At 34.6% G+C, this 17275-nt stretch overlaps 2 protein-coding genes across 2 annotated transcripts; both read left to right on the forward strand.

Annotated features, from left to right (window-relative positions):
- The first annotated feature begins 3485 nt into the window (after positions 1-3485).
- LOC118712612 (olfactory receptor 8K1) lies at positions 3486-4443 on the forward strand. Its single transcript, XM_036426538.2, has one exon. It carries the CDS (start codon positions 3493-3495, stop codon positions 4441-4443), a length of 951 nt encoding a protein of 316 aa, XP_036282431.1. The 5' UTR covers positions 3486-3492.
- Positions 4444-11300: 6857 nt separating this feature from the next.
- LOC118712614 (olfactory receptor 8J1-like) lies at positions 11301-12248 on the forward strand. Its single transcript, XM_036426540.1, has one exon. The coding sequence runs from the start codon at positions 11301-11303 to the stop codon at positions 12246-12248; it is 948 nt and encodes a 315-aa protein (XP_036282433.1).
- Positions 12249-17275: the final 5027 nt, after the last annotated feature.

Here is a 17275-nt window from a genome sequence, read left to right on the forward strand (position 1 = left end):
TAAACATATTACAATATACACTACCCAAAATGAAGCCAGAGAGAAAGCAAAACGCTAAATAAACACCATGAAAATAGTCTCAGTGATCTGTAGAACAATGCCAAGCTATATATTGTACATTTAAATGTGGGTCCAGATTGAAAAAAAAAAGAACCACATGGGGCAGAGAAACCATTGGAATAAAAGTGGCCAAAATTTCTTCCAGCCAGTTGGTGTGGCTCAGTGGTTGAACATCAACCTGTGAACCAGGGGGTTGCAGTTCAATTCCAGGTCAGTGGACATGCCCTGGTTGTGGGCTCAATTTCCATAGGAAGAGAGTGATGGGGAAAAGGAGACGTTTTTAATGCTAGCAATCTGAAGCTAGTCACTGCACCTTTAATTGTCTGGTCCTGCAAGAACTGTTTACTCTCATTTTAGAGAGGCTATAAACCATCCCCAGATAAAGCTATCAATGCGGGTGCCAGGCCAGGCCTTTGGTTGAGGTCTCAAAGCCCCAGCACATGGGGCTCTTTAAGAACTTGCAAAGGAGACTGGAAGACTCCATATTTGGGAAACAAAGGACTGGGAAAAATATAAAAAGGGACAGCTTCTTCCATGTATTGTAGTTGCTCAGAATTTAAAAGACATTTTTCTCTAGGCCTGTGTGTAATAATATAAAGTGTAACTCCCTTTCTCTAAGTGTTGCTTGGTCTTCTGTAATAAGAGGAGGAAGCAGTTTATCAATGATTCTCTCTCAGCATTGATGTTTCTGTCTCTCTCTCTTCCTCTTCATTCCTCTCAGAAATAATAAAAATATATTTGGAAAAAAATGTCTTCCAATTTTTTAAATTATTATTATTTAATTTCCTTATTGATTCAGGTGTTACATATGTGTTCTTATTCCCCCATTACTACCCCCATATTTCCTCATTCATGCCCTTACCCTCTGTTGTCTGTGTCCATTGGGTTAGGCTTATATGCATGCATACAAGTCCTTGGGTTGATCAACCACATTTATTTTCATTAAAAAAAAAAAGAAGAAAAAACTATACTCCTAAAGCTGTAAGGAGCTAAGACAATTCTAAGCAATATAAACAGAAAGGAAATTAAACTCAAACACACAACAATTAAACTTTTGAAAAGCAGTGATAAAGAAATATCCTTTAAAACAGATAAAGATGAAAGGTAATTTATAATCAGACAAAGAAAAGATTTATTACTGACTTATTGGCAGATACAAGTCAAAAGACATTGTTTCATGTCAATCAAATGTTGCAGTGTTGCATCATTTTCTTAAGAAGTTAATTTCTTTTACTCACACATTCTGTGCATTGTGTGTATATGTGTATAATGTACCAAATACTGACAAAGACATATTTATAATTATGGATTATGGTGGTTAGTGATATTGCTTTTCTTTGTTTGTTTGTTTTGTTAGACCTAGGTAAGAAATATTTTTTACTTTTCCTAATGGGATATTCTGAGAATAATTAACAGAAACCCAGGGTGCTCTCCCCTTGGGTAATTACTTGCAATCATTTTACCAGATTAAAACTTTAACAACATGAGTGTCAGGAGGGTAGAAAAACACTTAAATACATCTCCAACACCTGATGATTAAAACAGTAGGAAGTCAAAGAAGAATCTCCACTCAGGTGAGTAGAAAACATTAGTTTGAAAATTTAAGCAAACAGCTTAAACTGAATTATCACCAAAGATCTTGAAGAGCATTATGTTATGGAAAACTGTCTTTTTTCTTTGCAATATACATATCTGTCATCAATAGGATTAATGGGTAGGACAGACCTGACACTCTGCCCTATACATTTACACCATCTTAGTTTTCCAATGAACTTACTGCTTCAGTCATCTATAGTAACAAGGGTTTTTGTCTATTTTTATTTATGAAGTATCCTTTCTGTCCTACTTTTCATTTCCTATCTATTCAGGGTGACCATAATATAAAGAAAGCATTATGTTTATAAAAATATATTCCAAAGGAATGCTGACTTTATTTGAATCCTAACTTCACCATCTATTATCTGAGTGACTGAGGTTAATTTATTTCACTCCCTGTGCCTCATTTTCCTTGACTCTCAAATTGATATGGTTATACTGTACATTTCCAACAGTTATTGTGTGGCCTATAACACATGTGTCAAACACAAGGCCCGCGGGCCAAATCCGTCCCTCCAGGCCTTGCAATGTGGCCCGCACCACGCTGTCATCACTGCACTCCGCTGCGTTTCCATCACAATGACAGTTTATGACTGTTCAGTAAACCATTCGGCCAGCGATTTAGGCTGGATTTTAGATTTTGGCCCCTTCTCTGATTGAGTTCGACACCCCTACATGAGTTAATATATGTAAAGTATTCAGAACAGTGCTTAGCACACAATGAGTTCTTTATTGGCGCTTGATAGTCATTTGTATTCTTATTTCCATGCCTCTTCACTAAGAATTTATGAATAATCAGAATGACCAAGTCATTTTTGTGCAAAGAGGAATATATGATTAGAAAATCATTAGAAGAAGTGATTCCATAGGCCTAAACAGATGTGCTAAATAAGGACTAAGATATCAATAATAAAATCCTAAAATTTACATATCATGGACTTAGATTTTGTATTGGGTAAATAAGCTGAACTTAAAGTGAAAAATATTGAAATATATATATATATATATATATATATATATATATATACATACATATTTTGTTTCTCAATCACTCCACCAAAAGTTTAGAAAGGCTTTTTTTGTTGTTAAAGAGACATAGTGATTGTCAATAATGTAAGTTATATGATTTAGGTGCCTATGTTAGTTTATAAATTACTTCAAATATTTAAAAAGCTGAAATAGAGTAGGTAAGTCTTTTGACATACTTCAGATGACTTTGGATCAAAAAAGGAAGTCATAATAGCTATATCAAAACAACCACTACAAAATATCTTACCCCCTTAAAGCATACTTTACCAAAGTTTCAATGACTGTGTTGTGTCAGTCTCAGACTATCACTACTGATGTTATCATCTAGGAAGGTTTGAAGGCACACACTGGGCCTTATTATTTGGGTAAGCCTCAGGTATTTCCTACCAGAGCCAAGAATGAGACAAAGTACAAGAAGGCAAAAACGGGATTATTCAAGCAGTAAGTTACCTAGGTCACCCAGGGTTTTGTAAATGGGAACTTTAGGGGTGAGGCAGCCTGTCTCTTTCTCTACTTGTGTAGCTGCAATACATTTATTCAAGATGAATGCCATTGAAATGGATATCTTATCAATCAAAAAATTATTGTCAGAAATTTACATTACAATAAAAAAAGCTAATTATCAATGTGAATGTAGATATGTTTAGCTTTGGCCAGATGGAGAGAGGAGTCTCTATTTATTGATATAATTTAAGACCAGAAAATGCCTTTGTATATCATACATTATGTATTGAATTCTCATAGAAGATAGCATCTCAAATAAAAGTATTGCTTTTATACCTTACACAGGCTATCTACAAGAACCATATGGAGAAACACAATAATACTGCAGTGAGCAAGGTGACTGAATTTATTCTCATGGGGATCACAGACAGTCCTGGCCTGCAGGCACCTCTCTTTGGAATCTTCCTGGTCATATATTTGATCACAGTGTTGGCCAATCTGGGTATGATTATCTTGACTCATTTGGACTCCAAGCTACATACTCCCATGTACTTTTTTCTTAGACATTTGTCCATTACTGATCTTGGTTACTCCACTGTCATTGGCCCCAAAATGATGGCAAACTTTGTGGTGCACAAAAATACAATTTCCTACAATTGGTGTGCCACCCAGCTGGCACTGTTTGAGATTTTCATTATCACTGAACTGTTTATTCTGTCAGCAATGGCCTACGATCGCTATGTTGCCATCTGCAAACCTCTTCTGTATGTGGTCATCATGGCAGAGAAAGTGCGATGGGTGCTGGTACTTATTCCCTATCTGTACAGTACCTTTGTGTCACTATTTCTCACAATTAAGTTATTTAGGCTGTCCTTCTGTGGCTCTAACATCATCAGCTATTTTTACTGTGACTGTGTCCCTCTCATATCCCTGCTATGTTCGGACACACATGAACTAGAACTGATCATTTTGATCTTTTCAGGCTGTAATTTGCTCTCCTCCCTCTTGATTGTTCTTGTCTCCTACATGTTTATTCTTGTGGCTATTGTCCGAATGAAGTCAACTGAGGGGAGGTACAAAGCCTTCTCCACCTGCAGCTCCCATCTGACAGTGGTGGTCGTGTTCTACGGGACCTTATTGTTTATTTACCTGCAACCCAAATCCAGCCATACCTTTGACATTGATAAAATGGCTTCTGTGTTTTACACCCTGGTGATTCCTATGCTGAATCCATTGATCTACAGCCTAAGGAACAAAGAAGTGAAAGATGCACTGAAAAGAACTTTGACTAATCAGTGCAAAATCCCTACATAAAATCTTAATAGCCAGTGGCAAAGGCAGGTCTATTTAATGTTCTGTCAGTCCAATGACAGCATCAAAAGTTAGAAATGTTTTACCAGGCTGAGTTTTCTTCTTCTTCTGGAAGAAACATTTTCTCTGATATCTCCCCATAGTCTTCTTCACTTCAATCAGATAAATATTGTAGCCAGATAATCTAAGTTCTGAGTGAGTTTTCAAGGTCAGAGTTGAAATTATTTAGAAATAAGGAAAGTCACATAATGTTTTTAAAAAATTTAGATTTGCAGAGATAAACATAAAAAAGTCTTAAATATTTAAAATGGTATAAAATTAACCAGGAAATGAGTAATATATATTTCATAGCAGTAACTGTATATTAAAGATAAATATAATTAAACCAAAAAGAATGTGCAATGAAGACAGGAGGCAAGAAATCAAGTAAATGTGTGAATGATGATAACACAGCATGAGCAAACTGTTTCAGGACTCTAGGTTTATTAACCATTGTCATCCCAATAACTTTAATTTTTAAAAGAATCTAGGCTATATAGGATATAAAGCACGCCACCTCAGAATAAAGTTTAAAAATCAGATTGAGTTAATAATTTTTATCTCAAGGATACAGTGGGCATATGGGAAGATTTTTTTTCACTAAGAACCATAAAAAAGAAAAAAGTCACTTTTGACAGGTCCTCACACTGTGGCTAACTTTGGCTTATTGCAGCCTCCTGGTACACAAGCTCACTGTGGATCAGAAAACTCAGGATAAATGAATTAACTAGCGATCTGCTGGAATGGCATCAATATTTTGAACAATCTATAGCAGTAGCAACAAAGATGAAAGATAACTGATAGAAGCAAGGTGAAATGCATTTTCAGTTGTGTCTATTTTGTCTCCTTCATGAGCTTGTGTGCACAGAGACAATATTTTGCATGGATTCAGGTAACATAATGCTTCGTTCATATTGTGTCCCACTCAGCTAATGTACAGATTCCTCAGATCTTCGTTTTCTCCTTGTTGTTCAAAAGGCATTATTTAGATTTTTTTTTAATTTATACCTCAACCATGCTTGTTTCAATCTATCATCATATTCTAAGTAATAGTTGTGAGGGCATTAATCAGTACATGAACCAAGATCTCTTTATTTCAGATCCATGCATTGTATTTATTTTTTTTCCTTTTTTGAATGTACTGGAATTTATTTTATTAAGAATTGATCTTAGGTGTTCTTGCCATAAAATATATGATATACAATTTTGGGTGATGAATATGATAATGATATTGATTGTTGTAATCATTTAATAACATATATGGACATCAAAATATTAGTTGTACACCAGAAATAAATATAATTGTAATCTCAATAAAACTTGAATTTTTCAATTTTTAAAAATGAAGAATGGAATAAAACAAACTCAACAAACTAAAGGAAATACAAAATTACATTATCTAATTATATCAATTGTATTTACCATGTTAGCTTCAGATCCTGTTCCTAAGCACATTCATTGTTATGAATGAATTTTATTTTCTTGACTAACATTTTTATACTATACTTCAAAAACTTGGTCACATATATATTTTTTCCAAATTCTATTGCTTCCATTGCTTTACTAGTACACAATCTATGATTAAAGTTAAATAATATTAATAACATTCTTCAGTATCATCCGTATAGGACAGAATTTTAAAAATCTAAATACTAAAGAACTAAACATGGAAGAGCAAATACCAAAGTGTTAATGGCAGTTACCTTTGGGGAGCAATTGGTTGGGAGGGAGGAATAGTGGAGGTGAAGGGTATACATTTACTTTTTAGTTCATATTCTTCTGGCTTGTTTGAATCTATATCAATGAGAATATATTTATCATATAATTTTAATATGGTTCTGGCATAAAGAAAAGCATATAGACCAATGAAATAGAACCCAGATCAAAACAACAATGAGGTATCAGCTCATACCTATCAGAATCGCTATCATCAACAAATCAACAAATGACAAGTGTTGCAGAGGAAGCAGAGAAAAAGGAACCCTCTTGCACTGCTGGTGGGAATGCAGACTGGTATAGCCACTGAGGAAAACAGCATGGCATTTCCTCAAAAAATTAAAAACGGAACCACCATTTGACCCAGTAGTCCCACTTCTAGGACTACTAGTATATCCCAAGAAAACAGAAAGACCAATCAGAAAGGATATATGCACCCCTATGTTCCTAGCAGCACAATTTACAATGGCTAAGATTTGGAAACAGCCTAAGTGCCCAACACTAGATGAGTGGATCAAAAACCTGTGGTATATCTCACAATGAGAACTACGCTATCGTAAAAAAAGAAGGAATTCTTATCATTTGCAAGATAAGCAAAATAAGCCAATCTAAGAAAGATAAATATCTTTATATCATTATATTCTACAAATGATCACACTCATTGTGGAATATAATGAACTTCATAAATTGATGAACAAAAATAGATACAGAGGCAAAGAAACATCGAACAGACTCAAACTTCAGCAGGAAGGCAGGGGACAGTTGGAGAGGGTAAGAGATCAACCACAGGACTTGTATGCATGCATATAAGTATAACCAAGGGACACAGACACTCCGAGGGTGATGGCATGTGCTAGGGGGTGGGGAAGGCTGAGGGGAGGTTAAGAAGGGAAAAAAGGAGACATGTGTACTACTACTTGTAATATAATACTTTAAACAATAAAAAAAAAAATAGAACCCAGAACCCAGAAGTAAATCCTCACATATATGGTCAAATAATTTTCAACAAGGATGCCAAGACAGTATAAGAAAGGACAGTATTTTCAGCAACGATGATGGAGAAACTGGATGTCCATCTGCAAAAGGATAAAGTTGGACTACTACCTTAAACCATTTACAAAATTAATTCAAAGGGAGTCAAAGCCTAAAATATAAAAGCTAAAATTACAAAACTCTTAGAAGATAATATAGGAAAACATTTCATGACAATGGGTTTGGCAATGACTTCTGGATATGAAACCATACACCGAAGTAACAAATAAGAATTGAATAAATTGGACTTTATCAAAATTTAAAATTATTGCACATCAAAGAACACTAACAACAGAGTGAAAAGGCAACCCACGGAATAGGAAAAAATATTTGTAAATTATGTATTTGATGAAGGATTATAACATCCAGAGTATTTAAGTAAATCCAACAACTCAGTAACAGAGAACAAACACTCGAATTTAAAAAAAATAGGCAAAGGACTTGGGTAGACATTTCTCTCAAGAAGATGGACATATACCAATTAGTACATGAAAGAAGCTCAATATCACTAATTAATACAAAAGTATAAATCAAAATCACAATGAGATACCACTTCACACCCATCAAGATGTCTATTATATAAAAAAGATAAAGAACTAGTATTGGCTAGAATGAGGAAGAATTAGAAGCTTTGTGCATTGTCGGTGGGAGTGTAAAATTGGTGCAGGTTCTGTGAAACAGAATGGCTATTCCTCAAAAAATTAAAAATAGATTTACTATATGACCCAAAATTCAATTTCTGGGTATTTTACACAAAAGAATTGAAAGCAAAAATTTCAAAGATATTTGTACATTCCTATTCATGGCAACATTACTTACAGTAGCCAAAAGGTAGAAGCATCTTATGTCTATTGATAGGTAAATGGATAAAATGTGGTATATAGATACTATATAATATTATTCAGCCTTGAAAAGAAAAAAAATTATGACACATGCTAAAAGATGAATTAATTTGTAGAATATTAGGCTAAGAGTCATAAGCTAGGCACAAAAGGACAACTATTGTGTGATTTCACTGGGAAAAAAAATACACCTTTAAACCTGGGGGGAAATGAGATACTGCAAGATTTCTCATTTTGGCAAAATTCACAAAACTGAATGGCATTTGGATTATTTTGTACTAAATGTTCCATGATTGCTTGATTCAAGATTTAGATGTACATGGATTTAGACAACTATCCACAGTGTAACTGTGGAACTCAAGGTCTGCTTTCAAGCTCTCTCTGGAAGCAAGGAAGCCAGATTTGAACAAAATTGGTGATAGCAAGCAAATTAAATTCTGTGATTCAGAAGAAAAAAAAAATTGTAATACATCATGTCCCCTGCAACTTTCTTACTTGAGGATTCATCATCAGCATATTTCTTAGTCAATAAGCATTATTTTATTGTTTTAGTTTTTAATATCTGCTTACTATTGTGGAGTGCAGATCAGTCACATTGTATTTGTGCATCCTTTGTTGGAAAGTTTTTTGTTTTTTATGTTTTTCTTCCTTTTGCCACTCTAAAAAAAGCTGTAATAAGTAGCCTTGTACATATAACAGGATATGGTATTGTTTTTCATTTCTAAAATGAACAATAGGGGTTTTTCACATCCTAATAAATATTTCACGTATGTGCATTGCAATTTGAGAAAAAATACTGAGAAAAAGCTAAGCATAGAAACCTTTTGTTCATGTATTGTAGTATTTTTTTCTTTTTTTTTACTTTTCCAAGAAAGGATGCTAACATTTACTGACATCATTTTCATTGTGTGATGATGAACCTTCAAAATGCCAATAATACATGAGTAAGTTCATTAAGGTAGGTCCAGAGTGCCACAGAGGAGATTCAAGGAAAATCTGATGGAACTCTTAGAGCCCTGGTTGGCAAACTGTGGCTCACCATCCACATGCGGCTCTTTGGCCCCTTGAGTGTGGCTCTTCTACAAAATTAGGAGTACCCTAATTAAGTTAATAACAATGTTCCTATCTATATAGTATAAGTTTAAAATAAATGTGGCTCTCAAAAGAAATTTCAATCATTGTACCGTTGATATTTGTCTCGGTTGACTAATGAGTTTGTCAACCACTGTCCTAGAGGGAGATCTAGTTAAGGAACCAATCTCAGGTCGCATCTTTTCCAAGGATGTAAAAGGCAACTTGGGGATCCTAGAGTCATCAGTGCCTCAGAGTTCGGGTTTCAAAGGTTTATAGAGCCCGTAAACTCCTACTGCCACACAAAGATTCTCACTTGAAGCTGACACAGACTCTCCATTACAGGTGGGTAGAAAATACATTTTTTTTTTTTATAATGGCCTTTAAAAGATCCCAGCTCTTCCTCAAACTGAGCAACTCAACTTTCATTTTTGAAAGAACTGGACATCCTATATAATCAAATAATGCAATATTAAAAGTAAGGCTTGTTTCCAATATTTAAAACATGTTCAGAATACAAGGCTTTAAGTATGATCCAGCTATTTATGTTTCCAAATGAAAGCTGACATTACATCTTATGTACTTAGATAAATTATATCATGACTGAAGCAATGGAATTTTGCTCACTGAGATGATTGATATCAAAGTTTTGTTTCTGCATTATTAGCTGAAGTGAAAACTGCATGTTTCATAGGATGTGAGAGAAAACTGGATATACAACTCCCTAAACTCCAAATGATAATCATTTTTGAGAATGTAACCATCCAACACAAGTTCTCTCAAAAAAATGTTTCCATGAAATCTGGTAACATGTACAGAAGCATAATATCTCATCAATGCAGTCATAAGCCATCTATCTGACAGTAAAATAAGCCTGCAAAGGTTTTAGTTGAGGAGACCTCCAAAGGAAGGGCTCCTATTTGAGGAGAGACACTGCAGGAGCAGGAGCAAGGTTTGATTCCTGGTTTGATAGAACAGCCGAAACCGGTTTGGCTCAGCGATAGAGCATAGGTCTGCGGACTGAAAGGTCCCAGGTTCAATTCCGGTCAAGGGCATGTACATTGGTTCCGGGCACATCTCCGGTAGGGGGTGTGCAAGAGGCAGCTGGTTGATGTTTCTCTCTCATCGACGTTTCTAGCTCTCTATCTCTCTCCCTTCCTCTCTGTAAAATATCAATAATATATATTTAAGAACAGAAACTTTATAACATTCTCAAGGAGAGAATAAAACCAAGGAAGGAAATGTTCATTTACAGAGTTGCCTTCAACTCTCCTGACTGAAAAGAGAGTATTAAAAAATAAATATTAAGAAAAATATTAACTAAAAATTTAGGTGGGGTATGTTTTATAAAATTTTAATGTTATAAAATTATATCAATAAAATTATAGGTTGTAATAAAACAGTAGAAAGAATATGAGGATTTGCATAAACTTGAGGGGCAAGAAGGAAAAGAGTCATGAAAGAGGAAAAAAAAAGGAATTTGTGTCCAGTAAAGCAAAGTGGATTGAATTACAAAAGCCATAAAATTTTTACAGAGATAATCTTTTTAAGCTAAAAAGATAATCAGTAACCTGAAAAATAGATCTGTGGACATACCTTTATGTATTTCTGACTGAATTATTAATATGAGAAATAAGAAAAGCAGTTAACAGGTATAAGTGGCAGAATATGCAAGTTCAAAGTGCCAGCTATTAGAAGTTATGGAAGATAGAATTAAAAAATTGGGCAGAATAAGTGACTAGAATCACCTATTGTGAGGGGGGAAAAGCAAGAGGTTTGGGATGAAGAAATCATAAGAAGACATTTTCAATTATTTGGGGACATACTATTTCTCTAGTCTTTCTTCCATTCAATACAAGAGACATCAGATTGAATCATGGCTTCAAATGTTTGTTTACAAACTAATAACATCCTCATAATTTGTAGGAAGTAAATCTTCAACATTTATAATGCTGGATCATCTGTTTAAATTGGTGTACTTGCTTTTTCTCTCTCGCAAATGATTGACATTTTTATTATTAGGTCTAGAAACTTTAATAACTGAGTTAGAATTACACATGATTCCAGGACATCTCACCTAAGAAATTGCCTTTGCCACCTAATGGCAGTCTCTTACACTTTCTAACCACGTCTCCCTTTTTCCCCCACACAGATGAATTCATGGCTCCTGAAAACGTCACCTGGGTTACTGAGTTTATTCTAAGAGGTATCTCGAGCAGTCCAGATCTCCAGATTCCACTCTTCTTTGTTTTCCTGGTCATCTATGGGCTGACCTTGGCTGGGAACCTGAGCATTATCACTCTCACCAGTGTTGACTCTCAACTTCAGACCCCCATGTACTTTTTCCTCCGGCACTTGGCGATCATCAACCTTGGCAACTCTACTGTCATTGCCCCTAAAATGCTGATCAACTTTTTAGTAAGAAAGAAAACCATCTCCTATTATGAATGTGCCACCCAACTGGGAGGGTTTTTGGTTTTCATTGTAGCTGAAGTTTCCATGTTAGCTGTGATGGCCTATGACCGATACGTGGCCATTTGTAATCCCCTGCTCTACATGGTGGTTTTATCTCACCAGATCTGCCTTCTGCTAGTATTACTCACGTATGCCTATAGCTTTTCCACAGCTATTGTGACAACATCTTCTGTATTCTCTATGTCTTACTGCTCTTCCAATGTGATCAATCATTTTTACTGTGATACTGTCCCTCTGTTAGCCTTGTCCTGCTCTGATACTTACTTCCCAGAAACAGTCATTTTTGTGTCTGCAGCTACAAATTTGGTTTGTTCCATGACTATAGTACTAGTATCCTATTTCAACATTGTTCTATCCATTTTAAGGATACGTTCATCAGAAGGAAGGAAAAAAGCCTTTTCCACATGTGCTTCCCATATGACAGCCATCACAATTTTCTATGGGACACTACTATCCATGTATTTGCAGCCTCGAACTAGCCATTCACTGGACACCGATAAAATGGCTTCTGTGTTTTACACACTTTTGATCCCCATGCTGAATCCCATGATCTATAGCCTGAGGAATAAGGATGTGAAGGCTGCATTAAAGAGATTGCTGACAAATTTATTCTGTTCTTTTAAATCAATGTGATAGAACTCTGTAGGTGAGTGAAGAGATAGGTAAGGTAGGCTGCCAGTGTGTCAGAGAAAGTAAAGTTTAGGTGGCTGACTCACAGGTTTCCAAGTAATCCTTGGAATTAAAAGAGGCCAAGATTTGGGAATTGAAAAAATAAACTAAAGGTCTTGTAGTTATATAGTTAACACAGAAGCTAGGTATTGTTCACAAACTTTGCTAAAGGTTGTGCAGATATGTAAATTGAAATAAATATTTCTGGGAGTCAGGAAAAAAGTAAGAAAATAATTAAGTAAGTTAAAACAGAGCAATAAAATGTGGATTAGAGAAGTAAGTCATTCAATCTTTCACACACACACACACACACACACACACACACACACACACATATATATATATATATATATATATATATATATATTGCTTTTTTAAAAATTCCTGGATATCTTTTGTTATAATGATTTGTTTCATCTTGAAGAACTATAATTAAAGATGGCTAAAATCCTTGTAATAGTTAACAAAATTAAACTAACGAGTATATCTAAAATAAAACTTTTTACCTCTTTTTTAATATCATTTGAATCAAGAAGTATAGACCACTGTTGAGTTTATGGACCTGGAGATTATTATGCTAAGTGAAATAAACCATTCAGAGAAAGGTAAACACCATGTGATCTCACTTATATGTGGAATCTAATAAACAAAATAAACCAATGAACAAAAGAGAAACAGAAGCATGACTACATGGAACAGAGTGACATTTGTCAGAGGGGAAGGGGCTTGGGCATGGCTAGATGAAAGGAGGTGAAGAGATTAAACAAATAAACAAACTATATATAAATATAAATATATACGTATGGAACAGTGTTTGATAGCCAGAGTGAAAAGGGGTTAGGAGGGTTGCTTAAGGTGAACAAAGGGCTGGGGAAACATGGAAGGAAAGAAACTTTGCTTGGAGAGATTGAAGCATATTGCAGTGTGCAGATGATGTTTTACTGAGTTGTACACTTGAAACCTGGATAGTTTTGTGAACCAATGTCACCCCAATAAATTCAATTAAAAAAAAGAATAAGATTATGATCCACAAAAAAACAAAGTTGAAACAATTTCTAAACTGGGATCAAATGTGAAATTTGGTAACTCAACATGAGAAGTGGCTCTTCAATGAAGAGGCGATACTTCCACAGGTTTTGAATGGTAAATAGAATTTTCCCTTTAACTATACTTTTTGTTTGTTTGTAGGGAAGGGTCTAGGAATGGCAAGGGAAGAAGTAGAGAAGCATGGAGAGAATATTGTTATTGACAAATGGAGACTATTTACATTAATGATACCAATGGATGTCCATGAATGTTGGAACAATTGAGTGGAGTTGGGATTATAAAAAAATTTTAGGCACAAGATTGCCCCTAAAAAGTCACATATGCTTTCAAATGTAATTCATACTTTATTTTTTATGAAGTAAAATGCCTTGTATGTACAAATGTCAGAGTTTTATTTATTTGTTTGTTTGTTTGTTTGTTCTGAAAGGAAGGAAAAAACACAAATGAGAAGAAAAGAGACAAGAAAAATAAAGAAAATTTGGACAAAGCTTTCATTCTTTGTAGTCTACTATATTGTCTGTTTTTTAAATGCTCTATATTCAGACTCCAGTGTCTAGAAATTAATAGTTCCAAACATATATTATTAAATGAGGGAAAGAGTGCATTGAAATAGAGGCCAAAAGAAGTGACATTTAGACATCAGATAAAGACAGAATATGCAGATCAGAGTAGGAAATATCTTTTGGAGCTGTTTATAGGTAAATTGTGAATATATTTTTATGTTGGTGAATATGGTTATGGTCTTCTATTGATAAAGTGTAGCTTTTGAAATGGTGTTTGTCTCTACTAGTAAATTATGAACTCAATTTTTAGAATCTTGATCAGAATTATTTGATTTAAATAAAATAGAGCAGATTCCAGGCTTCTGGGTTCTTAAAATTTAAATGATTTGACTAAACAAAAGTGACCTGTCCTTACTGATCTTTTTTCTCCTCTAATAATAAAACTAGTTGAGTGTCTTGATCTTAGTTGGTTCTAAATAAAGATTTGTTCACTTTTTAATGAAATCATTCTTTCAATGCAAGTTTGGCTTAAAATTATAATTTATGTGTAGCAACTACCGTAAGAATTTACATTGTGTTATTTCTAAAATGAAAAAAAATGTATATTTGAAATTCTATTATCTCATTTTCTAGTTATATAACGAGTTATTGGCCAAAAATAAACAAAAGTGAAGGCACTCTGAATACCCAGTTTAGGATTATAAGAGTATTTTAACATAACTTATGAGTGTTTTAATAACATATTTCAAATTAACGTACCAAGAGACCACTGCAAACTAATGGTGTCAATCAGGCATGATTTTCTTTCACCAGGGGAGATTTGTCAATGTCTGTAAATATTATTGATTTTCATCATGACTAGGGGGTGTAAAGGAATAATATTGCTGTCTAGAGGATGAGCTGAATTATCTACAAAGCACTGGAGAGTCTCTCACACAAAAATTATCCATCCCAAAATAGTAAGTGCCAAGGTTGAGAAAGTCTTTCCTAAACGATTGTTATAGAAACAAGTATAGGCAGTTAAGGGCAAGCAGGCCAGTAGGAGAGGGCAGTTGGGAGGAGGGGTGGGCAGGCCTACAGGACATTGGATGCAATCATGCCAGCAGGGGAGCAGATAGGCTTTGATCAGGCTGGCAGGGAGTGATTAGGGAGTGATCAGGCTAGCAAGCAGGTGAGCAGTTGGAAGCCAGCAGTCTGAGATTGTGAAAGGAATGTCTGACTGCCAGTCAGACATCCCCTGAGGGGTCATAGATTGGAGACGGTGCAGGCTGGGCTGAGGGACACCCCCTACTCAGTGCATGAATTTCATGCTCTGGGCCTCTATTGATAGTTAGAGTAATAATGTTAGACTAAAGGGAGAGCCATAGAGGGATGTTCCCTCAAAACCAGAGGTAATGTTAATTGATCTCCAGCCTGCCTTGGGATCCTATGGAGTTTGTACTGTAATTTTTCAGATGATCTTACTTGCATCATATTCTTACATAAGATCCCCTGGGTTAGAGTCACTGACAAAACCCAGCAGTTTGTTGCTGCCTAAACTCACTTGCAGAAGAAATAAGAATGCCATCTACTCAGATAGATTCAAAAGCTGCATTTTAAAATTGGGAAGAAGGAATTTTTAATTAAGTGGAAGAGAATAGAATGTTCTTTTAAAAAAATTTTGGTAAGCATTTTCTGAAAATAGAGCAGAGTGTTCTCTATAATTTTATTTCTGTATATATTTCTGATATTATATATAATATAGTTCTTATTAGTTTGAAATAAAAATAAGAGTGAGATCTCCAAAATAGAATCAATTATACTATTTGAATAAGTCAGACACTAAACTGGCTAGACTGTAATCTATGGCAAAATTCTTCTCATTTTTGCAAAAGCTAATAATTTTATCTATGACAAGAAATGAATGTATTGAAATCAAGTCATCAATATGTCTCATAATGCACTGAAAGACATATTATGAGCAAGGAGAATAAATATTGAAATATTATTACAAAAATTAATCTTTTTATTTTATTTTTTAATACATTTTATTGATTTTTTACAGAGTGGAAGAGAGAGGAATAGAGAGTTAGAAACATCGATGAGAGAGAATCATCGATCAGCTGCCTCTTACACACCCCCTACTGGGGATGTGCCCACAACCAAGGTACATGCCCCAGACCAGAATCTAACCTGGGACCTTTCAGTCCACAGACCGACGCTCTACCACTGAGCCAAACCAGTTTCAGCCAAAAATTAATCTTTTTAAACCTATCTTTTTATTGAGAGAGATAGAAACATAATGATAAGGGGAAAAAATCATTGATTGACTACCTCCTGAATACTCTATACTGGGGATCATGTCTGCAACTCGAGCATGTGCCCTGACCAGGACTTGAACTGTGACCTGCTGGTTAATAGGAAAACACAACCATTGAGTCATGCTGGCTGGGCACTAACGTTAATCTTTAATTCTCCACACCAAGCATCTCAAAGGGGCTAGGGTAGAAAATGTATAAAAAATCAGTCATGAATTTTATGAATCTTCTCTTGATAAAAGTCCACAATTTATCAAGAGAAGAAATGTGGAAGAAGATGGCTGCCATAAATGTAAAATGTTATATAAATGAAATGTGTGTAAAATGTGTCTCCATTACAAAGAGGGAAACTTGGGTGTCAGAGTATGGGAATTAGAAATCAAAAAGTCTTTGTAGAAGAGGTAGGGTTTTGGTAGGCCTTGAAAGATAATTAGGAGTTTTCCCTTCAACTCTTTATTCTCTGGTAGAAATGAGGATAGAAAAAAAAGCATATATGAAAGTAGAGAAGCATGCAATGGAATTTAGTAATTAAAGACCACAAAACAAATTTTCGGATTATATTACTGAGTGGTTGTGACAGAAGAGCTCTGTCTTCTTTGGAAAAATGTTTAGTATTTAAATCTTCTGCCCACTTGTAAATCTAATTGTTTATGTTTTGTGGGTTTTTCTTTGTGTTTTGTGTGTGTTTTCTTTGCTATTGAGTTGTATGAATTCTTTATATATTTTGTATATCAACTTCTTATTATAACATGATTTACAAATATTTTCTCTCATTCAGTAAATTGCATGAAAACTTTTTGAAATTACCTGAGCAAGAGGTGTAGTATATAAAAGCCATTAGTCATTGAAAAGACATGAAGTATTAGTAACTTTATTTGTCCAATATACCAAGTCATGTCCACTGTGAACAAAGCAATTTATTAGTTTCCTCAAAATTGTTTTTAATATTTGAATGGACAAGTGAAAGAGAAAGAAATATGGTACATGACATTATAAATTTAGTACCAGTTTTGTCAGAGTGATGTTACCACAGAACATTCATTTTCCTTTGTGTTATTCATGTTAACTTTTTTCAATACCAATAGTTTTCTTAAGTTTTGAAAAATTAATATTTAATTGTAAATAATAAAATGCACAAGAGCTT

This window comes from Pipistrellus kuhlii, unplaced genomic scaffold, assembly GCF_014108245.1.
Source record: "Pipistrellus kuhlii isolate mPipKuh1 unplaced genomic scaffold, mPipKuh1.p scaffold_m20_p_9, whole genome shotgun sequence".
Classification (NCBI taxonomy): Eukaryota; Metazoa; Chordata; class Mammalia; order Chiroptera; family Vespertilionidae; genus Pipistrellus; species Pipistrellus kuhlii.